We start from the raw sequence: 22,562 nt of genomic DNA, 5'->3' as shown, positions 1-22,562 counted from the left end.
TAATGTTATTTACTTTTTACAGCTATACTAATGGGGATGTCCTAATGAGGGGGACTAAATATAATGTGACTATAAAGGTAATACATAATTTGTAGCAATCTACAATTTTTAAGTCTCATTACAACCTTCTCTTGGCCTTCCTCCTCCTGGCCTTCCTCTTCCTTCTCTTCATCCTCCTCTTCCCCCTCCTCTTGTTCCTCCTCCTTTTCTCTCCTTTCTCTCCCATTTTATTTTTTGTTCTCTCCTATGATAGACAATGAAGAGAATTGTGTTCCTGCTGCCCATTTTCAAAACAGATTATCACTGAGCTTTCTTCAAAGGTGGAGGCTGGCAATCAGTCTCTGGACTGGACCCAAGGCCTCCAAATATGAATATATTCCCCTTTACCTTTTCATATAACGAGAGGTGATAATTGGTGACTGCTTCAACAACTCAGTAACAGGAACACATTGTTATCGTTGCTGTTATGGTGTTGTTTTCATCATCTCTCCTCTCCCCTGTTCCTTTTGAACACATAATGGATCCCTCTCCTTCTCTCTATTGCACTCTCCCACTCCACAAAAGAAAGAAAAGAAAAGAAAGAAAAAAAATAACTCACTTTCTCCAATACTCCTCGTGGCCAAGATGTCCTCGGGGGCGTTTATGATGGCGAGGTAGCGGTCGACCAGGAAGTTGAAGACTTGGTCCACATTAAGGTCCTCCTTGACTGAAGTCCGGTAAAGTCTCATCTGTAGTTCACGTGCCAGTGCTTCTACTTCATCCCTGTTGGCAGAAACAAGAAGAATGAATCTTTTTTCTTTTCATGAAAGTGGCAGTTGCCGACAAGACTGACGAGTTAAACACCATATGAGGACGGAGCCTTTATTTGTACGACGTTTCACTTATTACAGCTTTTTCAAGTACTTGAAAAAGCTGTAATAAGCGAAATGTCGTACAAATAAAGGCTCCGTCCTCATATGGTGTTTAACTCGTCAAGAATGAATGTTTATTTCCATAAGAACATAAGAATGGAGGAGACTGCAAGAGACCACAAGGCCTACAGTAGGGAGCTCCATGTCCCATACCACCTGTCATCCTATCCATAAAGTTATCTAATCTTCTCTTAAAAACAACCCAATTATTTCAGCACCCACTACCTCGTAATGAAGTCTATTCCATTTGTTAACCACTCTGTTGGTGAACTAGTTCTTGTGTATTTCCTCCTCAAAGCTATGTCCAATTTAAATACCATTTCTATGATTCCTGCCCTACTGTCTTAATATGATGATCTTGCTTGCATCACTCTTGTTAGCCCTTGACTCATATGAATACATCTATTAGATCCTGAACAGACAACTTCAGTGAGTCATGTGCTGGCCACAAAACCAGACTATCTTATTCATTTGGTCAAAGAGAAACGGTGCCTGGATGCCTTTTAAGGGGTGAAAAAGTTGACCCAACTTAATTTTTTTTTCATGTTATTTCAGCTGTATGTCAACAGAAAGTTTGTTCTCAGTTGTTCAATACATTTTTCAGGTGCCATTAACTTAGTATGAGAAAAAAGTAATTATTTTTTGTCAGGAAGAAGGAAGAAAGGGGGTAGTGGTATAGTACAATATTGGCTAGATTTTTGTGTGATGGAAGTAGGAAAGGAAAGATAAAGGCATCTTTGATGCCCAATGAGCAAGTAGGAAACTGGAGAACATACCAAATGATTGGTAGTTCGGAGTTTTATAGTTAATGAACTGTTAGCATTGATCATACCACTAACAGAAGCAATATCAACATTGATTAGATGCACTGGGAGAGTGTAATCTTTCAAGATAATTGAACTTCAAAAAAGATGTTAGATCTGGATCACCACTATACTATTTTGATGGTGTGTTGGGCCATAAAAAAGAATAAAATAAAATAGAATAATAAGAATAAATGAATAAACAATAGATATATAAATAGAACTGCTTACGGATAAACATTACCGAAAGCATAGCCACCTTGTTAGAGTGTCACCAATAACCGTGAAGGAAGCACCACAAATGCATTAGCATTTGGCCAAATTACATCAACCAGTAGAACTGGCAACAGCAACAATAACACTATCGGTACCGATACAGTAACAGCTAAACTTGAGTCACGCCGACTCTTCCGTTGCGAACTGTAATTGAAAAGATAACTGACAGTCATGCGAACTGGGAATGTCGACTTAAGAAAAGTCACGAAGACCCTCACTCGACTTCGGTTCATTTCACTCGTATCAACTTTGCGCCGTCCACGACACGACGTCGTCCTTTCCACCATGGGTGGGCATAGACGCTGTCACACGTCGCGACCACGTGTGGTTGAAAGAGCACGACGTCGCGTCGTGTCGTGGACGGCGCACGGCGAAAAGACGATACAAGTGAAAGGAGCCTTATCCGCCGTCTGTTGTAAGTGTAGTCAATAGTAACATTTATAGTTGTAATAATAAAAGCCTTAGGCAGTAATACTAACAAATTGTTGACATAATGGCAATAACTGTAGGAATGATGACAAATTATAATATAAAAGTGAATATAATGATTTGATATATAAAATGGTAAGATATAGAAAATATATAATAAAAATAATAACGACAACTATAGTAATGGTTATAATAGTTGTCATAATAGTAAGTAACGACAGCAGTAACAGTAACGGTAATGACAGAGCTTACAATAATGGCATTAGTAGAGGACAATGTAACGGTAACGTTAACAGTAATGGTAAATACTAACTAATAACAAAATTGTAAAGCTATGACCGAAACGTTATTTCCCATGGGACAAAATCTTTGTTGACTAGTGAATTAAATTCAATGTTAATTCAGGGAACCTCAGTTCCCCCATTTGTGTGTATGCAAAATAGGATTATATAACCACTCTATTCATATTTAGTAATTATTTTTAGCAGATGCAGCAGAAGCCCAGATATCAAGTTCATCTTGATAATTCTGCTTGGTTTTTGTGTATGTGAATGTACGGTTACGAGTAGGTAGCAGTTTATTTCGTAAGATGTCTTTAGCAGATACAGCAAAGGAGGCCAATATGTTGTGAAACCCCTTCCTCTCCTCTTCGTCAATAGTAATTACCGTCCTAATGACATTTCTCATGTCTATAAAATATTGAAATTGTGGTCGGACTTCCTGCTTCCCTTTTTCTCTTCCTCCTCTTTTTTTTTATCAAACTTTCTTTGACTTTCTGATCCACAATTTATAATAATTCTTTTCTTCTTTAATCTCTGCCTCTCCCTCACATTCTCCCTTTGTGTGTGTGTGTGTGTGTGTGTGTGTGTGTGATTCACCATAGTCTTGGATCACGTGTTGGACTCGTGATTGACCGTTATTAACTTCCCGGAAGAGAGTTTTGAGGTCGTATGATCGATCTATGGGTAATACTGTGACCTTACATTCACACACACCCAACTCCCTGCCCACGAGAGTTGGAGTAACAACTCGTAGCGCAGCGATACTGAAATTATTTCAGCTCTGGGTAGGATTCGATCCCGGACCGCCGTAGACTACTGCAGGCGATAACTCTAACCACCGCGCCACGAAGTTTTTTTTTTTTTGTGTGTGTGTGTGTGTGTGTGTGTGTGTGTGTGTGTGTGTGTGTGTGTGTGTCAGTTCCTACCAATGTTTCCCTGAAGATGAGCCCAGGACAGGGTTCAAAACAGTGGGAAACATTGCCTGACTGTTTCAGGAGTCTAATATGCTTACTGGACTCGTAACTCTTTTCGAATATATATATGTCTGTGTATGTACAATTCAGTGGCGGATCTAGGGGAGTGAGGGGACTGAAATCCACTCCTCCCCCCAAAAAACAACAACTTGATTATCTTATTGTAGAGGTCAAGAAACCTGCCTCGTGTACATCGGTGTGTGACAGAAAACGGTAATACAGTAGCAGATTTTTTCCATCAGCATTTAATAAAACACTTCAGTGAGAATAATTGGAAGGGTATTCAACACATCATTGACGGCAAATCTTTTAAAATATAAGATTAAGTACTACTTTTGCCCAATATTTTGAAATAAACTAAGTCAAGTGAGGACATATACTTCAATTTATGTTTAAAATCATCGTATTCGTGTAACAGGGTACATCTGTTTAAAAGCGTCATTTACATTCATAAAATTCAAGTTAGTCCCCCAAATTTTGATCCTGGATCCGCCACTGGTACAAGTGTATACACATACTTGCATGTATACAGTGTACATACACTTGCGTTCCTTGTGTCGATCAATCTTTTCTGTTACCCTTCGTTATTTGTCTTCACTTGTCCCGCAATTACCTCGACTGCCTGTCTCCTCCACACTACCCCAGTTTTGACGTAACCCCCCCCCCCCACACTCTCTTTCTTCCCGGGTCCCACTTATCACCCCTCTTCGCCTGCCTACCTTACTCCGCCCCCCCCCTGAAAGCACGGTCCCAGCGGACCTCACCTCGATACTCCCCCTGCCTCCCGCAATTATAGTAAATGAAGCACGATAACCTTGGCCCACTGCCGCCTCGCGTGCTAATATGCAGCTAAAAGAAGACGAGGAAGCGAGGGGCCAAAGGAGAAGTTAACAGAAGAACATAAGAAAAGAGGAGACTGCAAGAGACCGTAAGGCCTACATTGGGCAGTTCCGTGTCCCTTGCCATCTGTCATCCCTATTCATAAATTTATCTTTTCTTAGAATAACCCATTTTTCAGCGCTCACTACATGGTTGCTAATTCTATTCCATTCGTTGGTAAACCTGTTCTAAACAAGGATATGGGAAAAGGTATATCGAAGACTAATTGGGTAGTGAAGTGTGCATGCGTGGATGTATACCTGTTTTTGTGCAGACGGGTAGGCATGCGATTGGGCAGCTGTGAACAAACGAGTGTATTTACCTAGTTGTATTTACCTAGTTGTATTTTACGGGAAGGGGAGCTATGCTCGTGGGGTCCCGTCTTCATATCTCATTTTATCTAAACTATTTTTAAATTCATGTATTGATTTTGCACACACCACTTTCTCATCTAACTTGTTCCAACTGTCTATTGCTCTGTGAGGAAAGCTGTTCTTTTTAAAATCTCTTCTATAGCTGTCTTTTTTTATTTTCTTTCCGTGTCCTCTTGTATTTCTGTCATCCCATTTTATCAGATTCTCTCTATCAGTAATTTCTATGCCTTTCATGATTCTGTAAATAGCTATCAAATCTCCTCTCTCTCTTCTTTGCTCTAGTGTCTGTAGTTTAAGTTTTTTGTAGTCTCTCTTCATATGATAGTTTTGAGAGTGTTGGTGCCAGTTTTGTAATTGCTCTTTGTATTCTTTCAAGTTTTTTTATACATTTTTTTGTACTTGGTGACCATATCGTTGCTGCATATTCCAATCTTGGTCTTATCAGGGTGATTAGGATTTTCCTCACCATTTCTTCATCCAGGTATGTAAATGCCACTTTGATTGTTCTTATTAAATTATAAGTTTCTCCAAAAATCTTATTTATATGTTTCTCAGGTGACATATTATTCATAACAATGACTCCCAGGTCCTTCTCATTTTCTACTTTTTTTATTCCTTCTTCTCCCAAATTATATGATCCTGTTATTCTGTTTTTGCTTTTTCCAAATTCCATTATACTACACTTTTTTGTATTGAACTCCATCTCCCACTTCCTACTCCATTCTTGTACTTTATTTAGATCTCTCTGTAGTGATTCACAATCTTCTTCAGTTTTCACTCTTTTCAGTAATTTTGCATCATCTGCAAAGAAGCTCATATAGCTTTCAATTCCTTCATCCATATCATTAATATATATAGCAAACATTATTGGGGCCAGAACTGTTCCCTGCGGGACACCGCTTATTACTTCATTCCATTTTGAGTGCTGATCTCTTATCACTACTCTCATTTTTCTTTCTTGCAAAAAGTCTTCCATCCAATTTAGCAATTTACCTTGTATTCCTCCTTCATATTCTAATTTCTTAAGCAACTTCTTATGTGGTACTTTGTCAAAAGCTTTTTTTTAGGTCTAGAAATGCACAATCAGCCCATCCATCTCTTTCTTGTATTATATCTATTAGCCTTGAATAGAAACATATTAAATTGGTGACGCATGATCGTCCTTGTCTGAATCCAAATTGCCTTGGATTTAGTACGTTGTTTTTTTCCAAGTATTTTACCCATCTACTTTTGATAATTCTTTCACATATTTTTGCTATTGTACTTGTTAGAGAGACTGGTCTATAGTTGGTAGGTTCTTCTTTATTTCCTCCTTTATATATAGGTACTATATTTGCTTTTTTCCAATCTTCTGGAACTTTTCCTTCTTTTAAGGAACTGCTTATTATGCTATGTATTTTGTCTGCCAGTTCATTCCTGCATTCTTTCAGAATCCAGTTTGCTATTTCATCTGGCCCATGCGATTTTCTGACATCAAAATTACCCAAGTGTGTCAATATTTCATTCTTTGTTACTTCTATTTCTTCCATAGGGGGGACTTTTTCCTTCCACTCAATCTCTTCAGGTTGTATATTTTCCCTTGTAAACACTGATTTAAAATGTTTGTTCATAATTTCTGCCATTTCCATTTCCTCAGTGTATTCAACTCCTCCTTGTCTTAATTTCTCTAAGTCTTGTTTGTTTTTCAGTTTATTGTTTACAAATCTGTAGAATAGTTTTGGTTGATCTTTACACTTTTCTATAACATCTTTTTCATATTTTCTTTTTTCCTCTCTGCACTTTTGTACATATTCATTTCTATAACCAGTATATATTTTCCATTTTTCAGGTCTTCTGTCTTTTTTCCATCTGTTCCAGGCTTTGTCTCTTTTGTCCTTTAACTCCCTACAACTTTTGTTGTACCAGCATTTTACATATTCTTTTTCTTGTTTTTGTCTTGGGACATACTTTTCCACTCCTTTTTTGTAAATTTTTGTCAAAATATTCCATTTCTCTTCCACTGTTGTTTCTTCTTTGTATATTTCTTCCCAGTTTTCTTGTTGGAAGAATTCTCTTATTTTATCAAAGTTTGTTTTTTCATACATCATTCTTCCTTTTCTATATTGTTCATTTCTTTTCATATATTTTTCTTCATTAAGTTCCAGTTCAATCAATATGTGGTCACTTTTACCTATTGGTGTTTTATATTCAATCTTGTCTACTATTCTAGGTTCAGATGTAATTATTAAGTCTAGCCTCGATGGTTCTTCTTCATTTCTATACCTAGTGTTCTCTTGTATCCATTGTGTCATTGAATGGTCAGTAATCATCTCAAGTAGAGCATTTCCCCATGAGTCATCACCACTCTTTACTGTCATTTCTTCCCAGCAGATTTCTTTGCAATTAAAGTCGCCCATCATAACTATTCTTCCTCCGTCTTCCATTATTTTAGTTAATGCTATCTTTGTGTCCTCTAACATACTTTTATGTTCACTCTCCTCCCATGAGGCTGTTTTCGGAGGCACATAATTGATCACAAATTTTCTGCTCTTCTTATCTCGGTCTTCCACTTCTATCATAATCATCTCTACTGTATTCTTTCCATATATGACACCTTTCACGTTTATATCCTTCTTAGTCAGGAACATAACTCCACCCCCTTGTTTTTTCTCTCTGTTTCTAATCCAATAATTGTATGTATCATGTCCTACACTGTTGGGTGGTAGTGGGCCTTTTAATTTTGTTTCTACAATTCCCATTATGTCCGGTTCTTTTTCTTTCAAATAATCATTCAGTTCATTCAATCCTGTTATCAATCCATCTATATTTGTGTAAGACACTCTTAGTTTTCTGCCACTTCCATTGTATTCTCTGTTTCCCTTATGTTTTTCTTTAGTATGTCGAACTGCTTTATTTTCATGTTCACTACTCTCCAATAGAATCTCTCTTTCTCTGACTCCGTTCTTTCCTCGTTTTTTGCCTTAGCTTCAATTCTTTTCTGCTTTTCTGCCTCTCTTTCCTCCTTATTCATTTCTCTTTTTATCCATACCTTTTTATATTGCTCATTTGTTGCTAGTTTCCCTGTCTTGGATAGAATTTTCTCTGCTGTTGTTTGTGACCTGAATTTAATCTTAATTGGTCTGGTCTTATCTGTACTATATTTTCCGAGTCTGAATTTTTCCTCAATTTCCTTTATAATTTCTGGTTCATCTTCCTGGACTAATTTTAATAAACTGCTTACTCTTTCATTTTCCTCCTTGATTCTTGCGGTTCTATCTGGGTTATGTTTCTCTTCCATTCCTAATATAATTATACATTTCTTTTTGTCAGCTAATTCTCTTACTATATTCTCCTTCTGTCTCATCACTTTAATAACTGAGTCTTCATTATGTTCTTTCAATTGCTGTTTGACTATGTCAGTGAATGAAACCTTATTCCCTTCTTGAGTTATTCTCCAATTTTTAGCTTCTGTAGCTATTTTCTCTCTGTTTTCATTACTATTCTTCTTCAATTTCTCATTCTCCTCCTTTACATTTCCTAACTGTCTTTTTAGGTCCTCTATTTCTTCAGTTAAGTTTCTGTTAGCCTTCTCTAGTTGTTCCAACCTTGCAATTCTTTGGAAAATGGAGTCTACGTTACCTAACTTACGCTCCAAGTCCTCGATCACCTTATCAACTCTCTCCTCTAGTCTTATCAGTCGGGGGGGGGGGGTTGTGTCCCCCCCACCCTCTTTAAATCCCTGGAACATATTCTCGTCACTTTCTTCTGTATTGCTCCTCTCTATACTTCTAATCTTTACATTTTTATTTGCCATTTCGTCATCACTGAGCTGGTCCGGTGGTCGTTTCATGTTGACCTTACGCCCGTCTGCCTGGGCCAAGTCCTCCACATCCTCATTTCCTTCCATTTCCCCAGCAATCCCTCCCCCTCTCCTCTTTCCTTACTTTCCCACTACCTCACGAGCAATTTCCCCCCCCCTGCAAATACAAAAAGGCACTTCTCTTTGCGTTGGTATCCACAATCTGCACTTTTCTTCAGAGCGTTCTTCAAGCCGTCCGTTCGTTTATAGTGTGTGTGTGTGTGTGTGTGTGTGTGTGTGTGTGTGTGTGTGTGTGTGTGTGTGTGTGTGTGTGTGCGTGTGTATTTACCTAGTTTACCTAGTTGTATTTACCTAGTTGTATTTTACGGGAAGGGGAGCTATGCTCGTGGTGTACCGTCTTCATATCTCATTTTATCTAAACTATTTTTAAATTCATGTATTGTTTTTGCACACACCACTTTCTCATCTAACTTGTTCCAACTGTCTATTAGTCAGTGAGGAAAACTTCTTTTTCAGATCTCTTCTGTAGCTGTTTTTCTTGATTTTCTTTCCGTGTCCTCTTGTATTTCTATCATCCCATTTTATCAGATTCTCTCTATCAATACTTTCTATGCCTTTCATGATTCTGTAAATAGCTATCAAATCTCCTCTCTTCTTTGCTCTAGTGTCTGTAGTTCAAGTTTTGCTAGTCTCTCTTCATATGATAGTTTTGAGTGTTGATGCCAATTTTGTAATTGCTCTTTGTATTCTTTCAAGTTTTTTTATACATTTTTATGTACTTGGTGACCACATCGTTGCTGCATATTCCAATCTTGGTCTTATCAGAATGGTTAGAATTTTCTTCACCATTTCTTCATCCAGGTATGTAAATGCCACTGATTGTTCTTATCAAATTATAAGTTTCTCAAAAAATCTTATTTATATGTTTCTCAGGTGACATATTATTCATGACTGACTCCCAGATCCTTCTCATTTTCTACTTTTTTTATTCCTTCTTCTCCCAATTTATATGATCCTGTTATTCTGTTTTTGCTTTTTCGAAATTCCATTATACTACACTTTTTAGTGTTGAACTCTATCTCCCACTTCCTACTCCATTCCCATACTTTATTTAGATCACTCTGTAGTGACTCACAATCTTCTTCCGTGTTCACTTTTTTTTAATAGTTTTGCATCATCTGCAAAGAAGCTCATATAACTTTCAATTTCTTCATCCATATAATTAATATGATAGTGTGTACGTGCGTGTGTCTATGTGTCGCACAGACAGATGAAGACAATGAAATATATAAAGAGAGATAAAGACTGAGAGATAAACTACAAAACTCAAATGAAAGAAGAACCTATGGGGAAGTAAGATTGAAGGTTTTAGTAAAGGTAAATGAGATGAGTCATCAAAGAAAGAGTTAAAAGTATGGAAAGGTCGAAGAAAGGTCAGTAAAGACTAAAAGCAGAAGTGAAGACGACCTAAAGGTCAGGGACGGATTTAGCAAAAGATCAGTTCAGGAGAAAAGGATATCTTTGGACTGCGCGCAATTTGATGGCTCTGCTCGTGATCAAACGGTTTAGTGATTATAGTAAACTTTGTTTTTCACGAATATTCATAAACACACACACACACACACACACACACACACACACACACACACACACACACACACACACACACACACACACACACACACACCGACTCGGTGGCACAGTTGGTAGAGCGCTGAACTGGGAAGTAGAAGTGCTCCCAGTACCCAGTTCGAATCCTGCCCAGGGCCGAAATTATTTCGGTATCGCTGTGCCTCGGGTCGTTACTCTGACTCTCGTGGGCGGGGAGTTGGGTGTGTGTGTGTGTGCAAGGTCATAGCATTACCCATAGATCGGACCTACGAGCTCTGAGCTCTCTTCCAGGAGGGAAATAGCTGTCGATCACGAATCCAACACGTGATCCAAAGACCAAAGACCAAGTGAATACACGTACACATACACACACACACACACACACACACACACACACACACACACACACACACACACACACACACACACACACACACACACACACACGAGTCATCCTAAAACGTGTCCAATGGCGTCCAGTGACATCCAATTGAATAAAATAAATATACGAATGGAATCGATTTCGAAGTGAATATATACTGCAAGCAAATTACTTGAGCAAGTTTCATGGACTTTGAGCCATTAACAGTAAAGTTACCTGAATGTGAATTGTCGGATATTATAATAGCGTCAATCTACAAGCGGTCGTATTTGCTTCAATTCCATGCCATAAGATCGTATGGTTAAGTTAGGTTAAATTAAGTTAGGGTATATTAAGTTAGGCCAGGTTAGATTAGGTTAGGTTAAGATAGGTTAGGTTAAGGGTAGTTAGGTAAAGTAAGGTTAGGTCACGTTAGGTTAGGTTAAAGTTAGGTAAGGTTAGGTTAAGTTAGGTTAGTTTAGGATAGGATAGGTAAAGTTAGGTAAGGTTACGCTAGGTTATGTTACATTACGTTTGCTTAGATTAGATTAGGTTAAATTAGGTTAAGTTAGGTTAGTTTATTTTAGGTTACATTAGATTAAGTTGGGGTGTTAGATTAAGTTATATTAGGTCAAGTTAGGTTAGGTAATTAATAAGTGCTCCTACCGTTGGAGGCAAAATCGGTGGTAAATAAATGAATCGGTCCGTTTTTGCCTCAAATTCCACTAAGTAGGAAACCCGCAGCCCCATAGTGGCTGGCAAAGGTCCTCAAAACCTCCCACAGATCTCGTTAGGAACAAATTCTGGACTACTGCCTGTATTGTATCAGCGTGGGGATGTTTCTATGTAAAACCGCCTCAAACTGGTAAAGTAAGAGGAGAGCAGTCGTCGGTTGTCAGGGCTCCATGTGTGAAAAGAGTAAGAAGTACAGATGAAGTTGATAGAGATATCTTGAGCTCAGTCTGGAGACCGAGTATCAGCCCCTCAGGGCTGCACATACTGGTGGAGGTGAGGGAGTTGATGGGTTTTGAAAATGGATGTCAGAAGAGCGACGATGATTGTAATTAAAAGCGATCAGCATTTTCTCTTGTTGGGATTAGTCTCATCCAATCACAGAAGAATGTTGAGTGACTCTGGTCCGTAGGGGCGTTATACATTTTTAAAATTATCAACTTGAAAAAAGTCGTTCGGCCAGTGCCCCAATACGGAGAGAGAGAGAGAGAGAGAAGAGAGAGAGAGAGAGAGAGGGAGAGGGAGAGAGAGAGAGAGAGTGAGAGAGAGAGAGGGAGAGAGGAAGGGAGGGAGGGAGGGAGAGAGAGAGAGAGAGAGAGAGAGGGAGAGGGAGAGAGGTTTTCGGGGACTTCCAGATTTTAAAGTAAATTGGCATAAAATTTGAAAAATTATCTTCATAGCCAATGCAAAACCACATAAAGAATGTAAATAAATAAATAGATAACAAAATGAATAAATAGATTAATAAATAAACGGAGGGCTCATACAGTACGTAAGTATTTGATTATTGTTATTTGATAAATATAAACCTACCACGTTGAAGGAGTCACATCTCATACATTTTTAGTTTTAAGATCGACTTTAATAATCATCTAAGTGATATGCTGATACGAGTAGCCTATCTTATTTCTTGTTTGTTTTTTCTATAGTCATTTGCTCGTTTATTTCCTTATTAATTTATTCATTTGTTCATTATTTTGTATCCGTTATGGACTTAAAAGGCAATTTTTTTTCGGTAAAAATTGCAAATCACTGTTCTGAATGGTCGCTATCAACTAAAGGCTCCTAACGACTGGAGCGCCTAACGGTTCTGGTATTGCAATGATTAAAGATTACTATCTGCTATGTTCAGATGTGCTGCAGATTCGAAACTGCTCGAGACAGCAAATGAATACTTGATGAAAATGCAAAACAGTTCGCAAAGTGGTTGATGGAATCTAGTCAACGAATGCAAAGTGCATGGTAAAGAATCATGTTGGTATTTTTATAGCTTTATATATATATATATATATATATATATATATATATATATATATATATATATATATATATAACTTGTGTATGATAATTTCATTAATTAACTTCAAGAATACTGGAGTCGTCATTTGGTGTCTGAGGTTGTAACTGTCGTACCGTATGTAATCAAGGAGAAGGTAGTATCAGGTGTTAATAAATGGGCGGTGACGAAGTAAAAAAAACAAGGGAGAGTGAGTAGAGCCATGAATTATTGTGATGAAGTAGTACAACACTGAGCTAAGAATATGAAACGCCTGCGTGGGAACAGGAGTGATGTGTCTGTGTATCAATTTATCGGTAGCCATTTTAGAAGTAATGATGCAGTAATGATAAGACATGACAAATGAGCTATATTCTTACCAATGCAGTTTTGGTAAAATTTTGGCGATGAGCCAAGAATGATGATGATGTGTCTGACAAGGCGATTGTCAATTGTTTAGTTTGTCTACGAGTGATGACGTGACAGTAATGACGTCAAGTCTATGATCTATTGACTAAAATGTGTGACGAAGAAAAGAGCAAAGAAGACGTTAAAGTTCAAGCTCGACAAATAACGGTTAATAAGAAACGATTTTGCTAATGAATAAATGAATAAATTAAGAATTTTAGAATAATTCAACACGGGAACAGTGGGCATTATAAATTTGATATTATTTTGTAAAACAGTCTTTTTTAATTGAGTTGATATTTGATGAAATGAAGAAAAAAAATCGTCCGATATTAAGTAGGTCAAGTATCGTTTTCGTGACGGTAACCAAGTGGGGAAAGAGTGCAACCTTCACGTGACGTCACGCTGACATTTATGACTTGATGATGAGGTTGCGCAGTGAGACATACAAGCCGATGTCATCACACACACTCGTGAACAGATCCTGAAGAAAGGAAGAAAAATAAGAAAAAGATAAGAACAAGAGGAGGAAGACGAAGAAGTAGAAGAGAAGAAAGACGAGGAACTAGACAAGGAAGAAGACCACGAGATGAGAGGAGGAGGAGAAGAAGAAGAAAGAGGAGGATGTGGAGGAGGAGGAAGAGAAGGAGAAGAAGCAAGAGAAGGAGAAGAAGAAAGAGAAGGAGAAGGAGAAGAAAGAGAAGGAAAAAAGAGGAGATGGAGATGAAGAAGGAGAAAGAGAAGGAGAAGGAGGAGATGGAGAAGGAGGAGAAGAAGGAAAAGAAGAAGGAGGAGGAGGGAGAAGAAGAGGAAGAGGAGGAAAAGGAGAAGAAGGAAAAGGAGAAGGAGGAGGAGGAGAAGAAGGAGAAGGAGGAGGAGAAGAAGAAGAAGAAGAAGAAGAAGAAGAAGAAGAAGAAGAAGAAGAAGAAGAAGAAGAAGAAGAAGAAGAAGAAGAAGAAGAAGAAGAAGAAGAAGAAGAAGAAGAAGAAGAAGAAGAAGAAGAAACGGTATTGAAGGCGGTTGTGGGAAATGACGCAATTTGTCAGAAGAGGTTCATGCAAGGCGTACGTTACGAGAGGGACAGGGTGTGTGTGTGTGTGTGGGGGGGGTAATTCATCTCATCGTGCCTGTCCACCCAGCCGCACATTGCCTAGAAGACATGCCTCATGGCCTGGTGTGTTTTATACACAAATTACATACTCGTACGGTGGAGCGGCGCACATCTCGCTCTTCCCAATCGTCTCCTCTCTCTCTCTCTCTCTCTCTCACACACACTCTCTCTCTTTCCTTTGTTTCTCTCTATCGCCCTCCCCTCTCTCTCTCTCCTCCACTCTGCCTGCCTGACTGTATGTCTGTCTGTCTGTCTGTCTGTCTCTCTCTTTCTCTCCCCCCCTCTCTCTCTCTCTCTCTCTCTCTCTCTCTCTCCCTCTCTCTCTATATATATATATATATATATGAATATATATATATATATATATAGCATACACATAACATATACATAACAAACACACACACACACACACACACACACACACACACACACACACACACACACACACACACACACACACACACACACACACAAACGCGCGCGCACATACACAAAGTTTATTTATTTGAGACGCCGCGTATCACAAGCTCCTCTGTGTAGGTTTATCACATTTAGTGAAATACACGCACTACTTTCCTTTCCAAAGATATAATTATCGTTTATATAAAAATATAATCACTCGCTCATTACTTTGTATAGAAAAATATTATAAAATAATGAAAACTAAAGAAAAGAAAGGGAAAGAAAAGAGAGAGAGAGAGAGAGAGAGAGAGAGAGAGAGAGAGAGAGAGAGAGAGAGAGAGAGAGAGAGAGAGAGAGAGAGAGAGAGAGAGAGAGAGAGAGAGAGAGAGAGAGAGAGAGAGAGAGAGAGAGAGAGAGAGAATGAATAATTAAAAAAATAAACGAATAGATAAATGAATGTATAAATCAGAAAAAAATAGACAAATAAATAAAAAGTAAGTAAACAGGTGAAAAAAAACGAAAGAACAAAATAAAGAAATAACACTCTACGGGTAATCTCATCGTATTTCATTCGCCCAGTCAATATCGACATCCTAATTACATATCTTTGAGTCTACACTGAAATATATTACCTTGCTGAGACTATTTGCCTTATTTTATTTTTGTTATGGAATTTCGTTAGAATTTTGATTTCAATACAACACAATATCTTTATTTAAGAGCATATATATTTTGTCTAGACCCATTTTCTCTTTCTAAGAAGACCTTTCACCGTCAAAATATCATTCTCAATCTCTCTTATCACGACTATGTCGACATAAACTACTTCAAATTCGACCATCAAGTTTGATGATTAAACTCCTTTTACCATGGTGCCTTTGTTCCCTTATCGACCCAAACAGTTGATAAATCGCCATTACATACGAGTCCTTGACCTTGACTTGGTCGATATCTGCCCTCACCAACCACCCAGACGAGGCTAGTATGCCACGTGGATCAGGCGAAGCACCCTCGGGAATATGTCGGTCGTTAATGTCAACATTCCATCGACGTCCTGTTTCACGCACATGCGCCAAACATCCACATTCCATGGTCACCTCGACCGTGGCAATCCTTTTGATTATTTACAGCACATAAACTTCTTTAGGAAGGGTGGTTCTGTAATTTTCCTTTGGGCTGTACTCAGAACAGAAAAAAAGTATTTCTAGAATCAAGGAAATGTTTTTTTTTTGCAACTCCTACGATAAAGAGACAATGGACGTTGTTTTGTGTGCAGCCGGTGAGTGGTCGTAGTGTCTTCTTTTGAGATAAGTAGTTCAAGACAGCAGGGCGGAACTTAAAGTAATGAATTTAAATTGGGCAAATCTAGAAGTAAGAAGATTAATAGGGAAGAAGTGGTTTACCAATAGAGTGGGTAACGAATGAAACGCTGAAATTATCATCCCCATCCTTTATGGATGGGGGATGGTAGGTGGTGATAGACATGGAAGTGCCTAGTGTAGGCCTTATGGTTTCTTGCAATCTCCTTTATTCTTATGTTCTTATGTTATATATCTAAAATGGAAGCTCCCCACTCTTGGGTAGCATAGGCAGTACGGACTCTACATACATACATTTGGTATATATACCAAGGTCTTTTTCTTCCTTACAAAGGAGGTAGCCAAAGTCAAAAGCATAAATCCACTCCCACCCCTCCCTCCCCCATTTCTTGGCTCCTCCTGGATGACGGAGTTATGTACTTCTTGTATATTAGTTTATCAGTGTCGTTGTTTTGTCCGAGGGTGTATTGGCACGTGTTGGACCAAGGACCGAAAATATATTTTTCTTTTCCTAACCATTCGTTCTATGTTCAACTGACCTTCAACGGTGACGAAACTATTCTAGGTAATCGATCAATGACTGGAATGTTCAGCACAAAGGGTTCTGAGAACGGTGCTTTAGTGCAAACGTCACAAGAGACCTTTACATCCTCAATGAGGCGGGACCTTCAGGTTAGGCGCGAACTCACTGGACAAGGAGCTGTAGTTTCTAATACTCTTATCTTTTTGTATTTCTTTCAGATTCAATAGTATTAGAGTCTGTGACTCGTCGTATGAGAAAAGGAATTATTTTATAGGGCATATAAAAAGTTCCTTGCGAAAGAGATCTTGACAGGCTGTTGCCAAGAAATATAATCATCAGCGTGGAAAATGATGTTCCACAGAACGTGGAATGGAGTTAATGTCTCAAATGACAGCTAGGAACGCGCAGATATGTAAAGTATATTTTGCCCATGGATTTTTCGACCACCCTGTACAATGAATGAACGAAAAGGGTGGATAAAAACAGTAAATAACGATATTATAATGTATCATTTAAGTGTCTATCAAACTTGGTCTAAAAACTTTGAACTTTTGTCACATGTAGGAGGTTTGTTCCGATCAGTGGCTACACGGTAAGCAAAGTTATTTCTATCTACGATTCTAATAAACTTACGGCTAGATATTTTTAAACCCTATTTTATTTGATTGCAGGTGATTATATATCTTCTTTTCTCCAGCTTTGATACTATAAATTCAATTCGAAATTTCGAATATTTGTAAATCTTTCTTGGTCTTTGTAAAACAATGAAATAATTAATATTTATATATTATCTTTTATATTTGGTATAATTTTAGTAGGTCATCATTTTCCTCTTTCTAATACCTCACTGTTTTTAGTGACATTTGTGTACCGTATGGACACACCAGATTGCAAATGTAGATGTAAAAGTAATATAGATCTTTTGTTGATTTTTATCTTAGTCGTTTATTTCATTCCCTCCAAGTCATTCACTTCAGCCGGAGGACTTTCCTACATCTTGAATACATAGTTGATTTGAGTTATTTATAGACATGTTATAATCCTAGTGTTTGCTAAATGCACCAACCACAAATCATGCTGATAATCACATAAATAAGATGCTAAAATCCACATACTCAGACAGAAAATAATAATGAAACTATCTAAAAGGTATACTTTGGTTCTTTCTTTGGATTATTCAAGGCTTGTTGATGGAATGCATCGTGGGCAAGTCAAGGTTAAGAAATATTGATTCATGTAAATAATGTTCACAGCTGATTGTGTGGTTGCGGTGTTTTTACGAACTATAAACTGACTTGATTATATGTTCCGTATTGTGACCGTGACCGTTGCCTCTGTGTCGCCCAAACTTTAAAATTCCCAGCACTATGCACTGACATGACGTCACCATTATTGCTTGTGTTATTAACATACAAATTCTTCTGAAAGGAATGGGTTTAACGGGTTCTTAGGTGTTTTTACAAACTATAAACTGACTTGATTATATGTTTTGTATCGTGACCGTTGCCTCTGTGTCGCCCAAACTTTAAAATTCCCAGCACTATGCACTGACATGACGTCACCATTATTGCTTGTACTATTAACATACAAATTCTTCTGAAAAGAATGGGTTTAACGGGTTCTTAGGTTTAAGTAGGAAATTGGCAAGAGAACTGGTTTACCAACAGAGTGGTTAACGAATGCAATATATTTAGTAACAACGTAGTGAGCTCTGAAACAATGTGTTCTTTTAAGAGAAGGTTAGATAACTTTATTAATAGAGATGACAGGTAGTAAGTGACATGGAACTGTCTAGTGTAGGCTTTATGGTCTCTCGCAGTCTCCTCCATTCTTATGTTCTTATATAACCAATTTTTCTATTTGTAAGATGAGAGTCTAGAACCCGCTTGCGCCCCCCCCGTGTGTCTTAAGAATAAATAAAAACCCGAAATCTCTTCACTGAGTGACTTACGGGCTAAACCGGTCGACGTGGCCGGTTCTCCGAGGGCCGCGGTTCTTTTGCAAGGGAGATCAGGGGCAAAGAATTAATATTTTTCTGTCAATTTCTAGCTGAATAAAGCTATCTGGTGATATTCAGACTAAAATTCGTAAATGTAAGAGGGAGAAGATAGTGGGGTATATGGGAGGGAGAGGGTGAGGGCGGGAGGGAGGAGGTACGTTTGGAATCGAATATGGCGTCACCTTAGTGCACACCTTAGCCAAGTCCATCAAAGCGATGGAATGTTACTCAGGAGAATAGGATTGGGAATGGGGAGAGCGGGGGGGGGGGTAGAATTGGGTGGTTTAAGTACCCCCCACACCCACCCACCCCAGCCTGGGGGGGGGGTGAGGGGCTGGTCACAGCAGTTGACAACAGTTGCCAGACACTGCCAGACAGTGCACTCCGGGGTGGTAATTTCTCGCGTAGATTCGTGACCGACCACTTATTACCTGTCTTGTCACGACAGTCTCCCCTTTGATCGACGTATTCAAGACCCACCCTCCTCTAAAAAAAAAAAAAAAAAAAAAAAAAAAAAAAAAAAAAAAAAAAAAAAAAAAAAAAAAAAAAAAAAAAAAAAAAAAAAAAAAAAAAAAAAAAAAAAAAAAAAAAAAAAAAAAAAAAAAAAAAAAATGCACCGAAAGTTGTGTCACACGATAATAAATAAGATAAAGCACAGAAACATTTCTACTCAAGCCAGAGGATGTAACTGTTGTTCCTGAGTTTAAAAGCCATTATCACGTCGACCGTAAGGGCTGAGCATGTAATCATTTGTTGAAAATATTGATCACTCCTGCCTCTACCATGAGGTGAAATTTTAGTTTCACCTCATGGTACTTTTCCTAGTTGGGGCGATGATGGTGGTGCCACTGTGGTGGTAATAATGTTATTGATGATAATGATAGTGGTGATAAAAACACTGCTGGTTACTGTGATTATGATAATGACAAAATATCAACAACAATATTGGTGACAAAAACAGCAATCTCCCCCTTCACAATGACCATAGGCCGGTCAACACCTGGTTCACACGTCAGGGGCGGCCGGTATGGATTCTCTACACATTAGTCAGCCGGTGCCGCAACAGGCCCTCTACTCACCTGCCCCATCGATCCCCCGCGGCATTCCACGAAGACCTGTGGCTACTCACACGTACTCGGATTAATCTCAATGCGAGACCTGCTATCGCTAGATAACTTAATTCGAGGTATATATATGCGGTCATACTGGGCTTCTTTGCTTGAGATTTCGACCACTTGCCAGGTTTTTTTTTTATACTAAATTAGTAAACTCATATTCGACATCTTGAGTGACGTATTATTCTTTTTGAACTGGAAGTAGCTAAATGGGCTACAAGCCACTTATAGTGGTATGTAAATGCCTTTACCACCTCTGTTAATTGATTTCCTAAAACGCATTTCAGTTTAACCTACCAAAAGAGAGGAAAAACATAATTGTTACTCATATTTCCTCTGAAAACTATCAAAAGAAGATTTTGAAGAAATATTCTAAAGTCCTTTAGGGAACTCTGCTGACCACTTGCCGTAGCAAATTTACTGGCGATCACTGACAACTGTGGATTTAGCGACGACTCTCATTCAAGATGGCGGCAACTTGCCCTAGAAACCAGCACTAAAATGTCATTTGGGAGAATTCCTGTGAATCAGGAATGAGCTCTGTGACCTAAATATCTTGGCGTGAGTCGTTATGTTCACGACAGATATGTCACCGTGTTTACATAGAGCGTGTTCACACTTATCGACTTGTCTAGTTATTTGAAAAATATCACTGTAAATAGTAAGAACATAAGAAGGGGGGAAACTGCAAGAGGCCATAAGGCCTATACTAGGCAGTTCCATGTCCCTTACCACCTGCCATCCCTATTAATAAACTTTTCTTATCATCTTTTAATACAAACAATTGTTTCAGCGCATTTACCACTCTGTTGGTAAATCAGTTCTTACCTATTTCCATATAAAAGCTAAATTTGTCCAATTCAAATTCATTATGACGAGTCCTCCCCTGTTGTCTTAATATGCTGACCCTGCCTGTGTCACCCTTGTTAAAGCCCTTGACCCATTTGTATACCTCTATGAGATCACCCCGCAATCTTCGTCTTTCCAGAGAGTGTAAGAATGTCTTCGTATGGTAAATTTGTAAATTTCTATTCCATTGTATATTATATATTATATATTACATATTATATATTATATATCATATACTATATATTATATATTATATATTATATATTATATATTATATATTATATATTATATATCATATATTATATATTATACACTATATGTATACATATAACTAAACAGTTCGCAGCTGGGACTGAGATGATCCTAGGTTCGATTCCCAACTGTGATGACTATGATCAAGTTGGCCTTCTTTGTAGTTATCGTTGGACTTAGAGTGGTCTTAATAATGTCGAATTCTACGAGTTGTGAGGTCCGCAATCTATAGGAGGAGAAGGAGAAGAAGCAGGAGGACGAGAAAGAGGAGGAGGAGGAGGAGAAGGAGAAGAAAGAGGAGGAGGAGGAGAAAAGAAAGAGGGAGAAGAGAAAAGAGGAGGAGTAAGAGAAGGAGAAGGAGGATGAGGAGGAAGACAAGGAGAAGAAGGAGGAGAAGGAGGAAGAAGAGGAGGTGAAGACGTAGAGAAGAATGAGGAGGAGGAACAGGAGGAGAAGAAGGAGGAGAAGGAGAAAGAAAAGTAGGAGGAGGAAGAGGAAAGGAGGAGGAGGGGGAGAAGGAGGGGAGGAAGAGGAGGAGGAAGTGTAGGAGAAAGAGGAGAAGGAGGAGAAGGAGGATGAAGAGGAGGAGAAGGAGAAGGAAGAGGAGGAGAAAAAGAAGGAGGAGGAGAAGGTGGAAGAGGAGAAGGAGGAAGATGATGATGATGAGGAAGATGAGGAGGTGTGGGAGGAGGTGGAAGAGGAGGAAGATACGGAGGAGGAGGAGGAGGAGGTGGAAGAGGAAGAGAAGGAGAAGGAGGAAGATGATGATGAAGAGGAAGATGAGGTGGTGTGGGAGGAGGTGGAAGAGGAGGAAGATACGGAGGAGGAGGAGGAGGAGAAAGTGGAAGAGGAGGAGAAGGAGGAGGAGGAAGATGATGATGAGGAGACAAGGTCTTAAGAGGCTCTATATTCTTTCTCTCCGTCAAATTCCAGACAATGGTTAGGTGCTATTGATCTTAAGGGGCTCCGCAGCCTCAGCCTTCCTTCTACCGAGCCGGTGACACGGAGATGGTGAATGAAATAGCCTGGCGACAACCAGAATAAAAGTAAGAATGCCATCTGGTCCGGGAAGGGTCAAAGTGTATTTACAGTCTACTTTCATGTCATCTTTATTTTTTTTTTTGTTATCTCGAATCAACCTCAGTTCAGTTTCAATTCATTCAGTCTAATCTCGTCCCATTCCCATTGGTAGTTCATTCCAGCCATCAGCTGATCTGATGGGCTGCAGTCTGGCTGGCTTTGTGGGAGATTCCAACTGCCCACTTACAGCTAAATGTAGTTCCCCTCGTCAATGAACCAATTTCATTCGACGACGTTCCATTCTGGCATGACCATCTCCCTCCTTTCTTTCCAGCTGTGCTTGTTCACCCCAAATTTTTATTCTTTCGTTCTAAATAAAGTCAAGTTTTGGCGCCATCAAATGACATATTTTCGTAACTTTTTCGTTTTTATTATTTTTTTTCTATGTTTTGTGTGAGGCTCTGACTGACGCAGCACATTCCAGACTAGGACTGAGTTACTGAGATATCCCGTGCGTTCGTGGGCATGTGTGCATAGCTGTGTGCATTTCTGGTGGTGATGGTGAGGGGGAAGGAGTCTGTGGAGGTGGTGGAGGAGGTGGTGGAGGAGGTGGTGAATGAGATGTTGGTGTACAAGGTGGAGGGATATGTTGGTAGTGGTATAGTAGGTGGTGGAGGATGTGGTCATTGTGGTGGAGGTGATCGTGATAGAGGAGGTGGTCATGTTGGAGGAGGTGGAAGGTGGACGTGGGGGAGAAGGTGGTCATTGTGGAGAACGTGGTCGTTGTGGAGAAGGTGATAGTGGTGGTTGCAAGGGATGACAAGGGAGCTGGGTTGCCGTTTCGTATAATTTTGTACC

General features: G+C 38.9%; 1 protein-coding gene across 1 annotated transcript in view; it reads right to left on the bottom strand.

The window, feature by feature from the left end:
• The window catches only part of Rab23 (RAS oncogene family member Rab23), a 234,538-nt gene that overhangs the window by 3,557 nt on the left and 208,419 nt on the right, over window positions 1-22,562 (bottom strand). Inside the window, exon 6 of the mRNA XM_076197128.1 lies at window positions 599-762. Within this exon, the coding sequence (XP_076053243.1) occupies window positions 599-762 (164 nt within the window). The remainder of the gene's footprint in view (window positions 1-598; window positions 763-22,562) is intronic.

The sequence above is a fragment of the Oratosquilla oratoria genome, chromosome 13, assembly GCF_046742065.1.
Source record: "Oratosquilla oratoria isolate Oo_2021 chromosome 13, ASM4674206v1, whole genome shotgun sequence".
Classification (NCBI taxonomy): domain Eukaryota; kingdom Metazoa; phylum Arthropoda; class Malacostraca; order Stomatopoda; family Squillidae; genus Oratosquilla; species Oratosquilla oratoria.
Note: the sequence above shows the minus strand (reverse complement) of the source record. Positions and strands in the feature narration are given on the sequence as shown.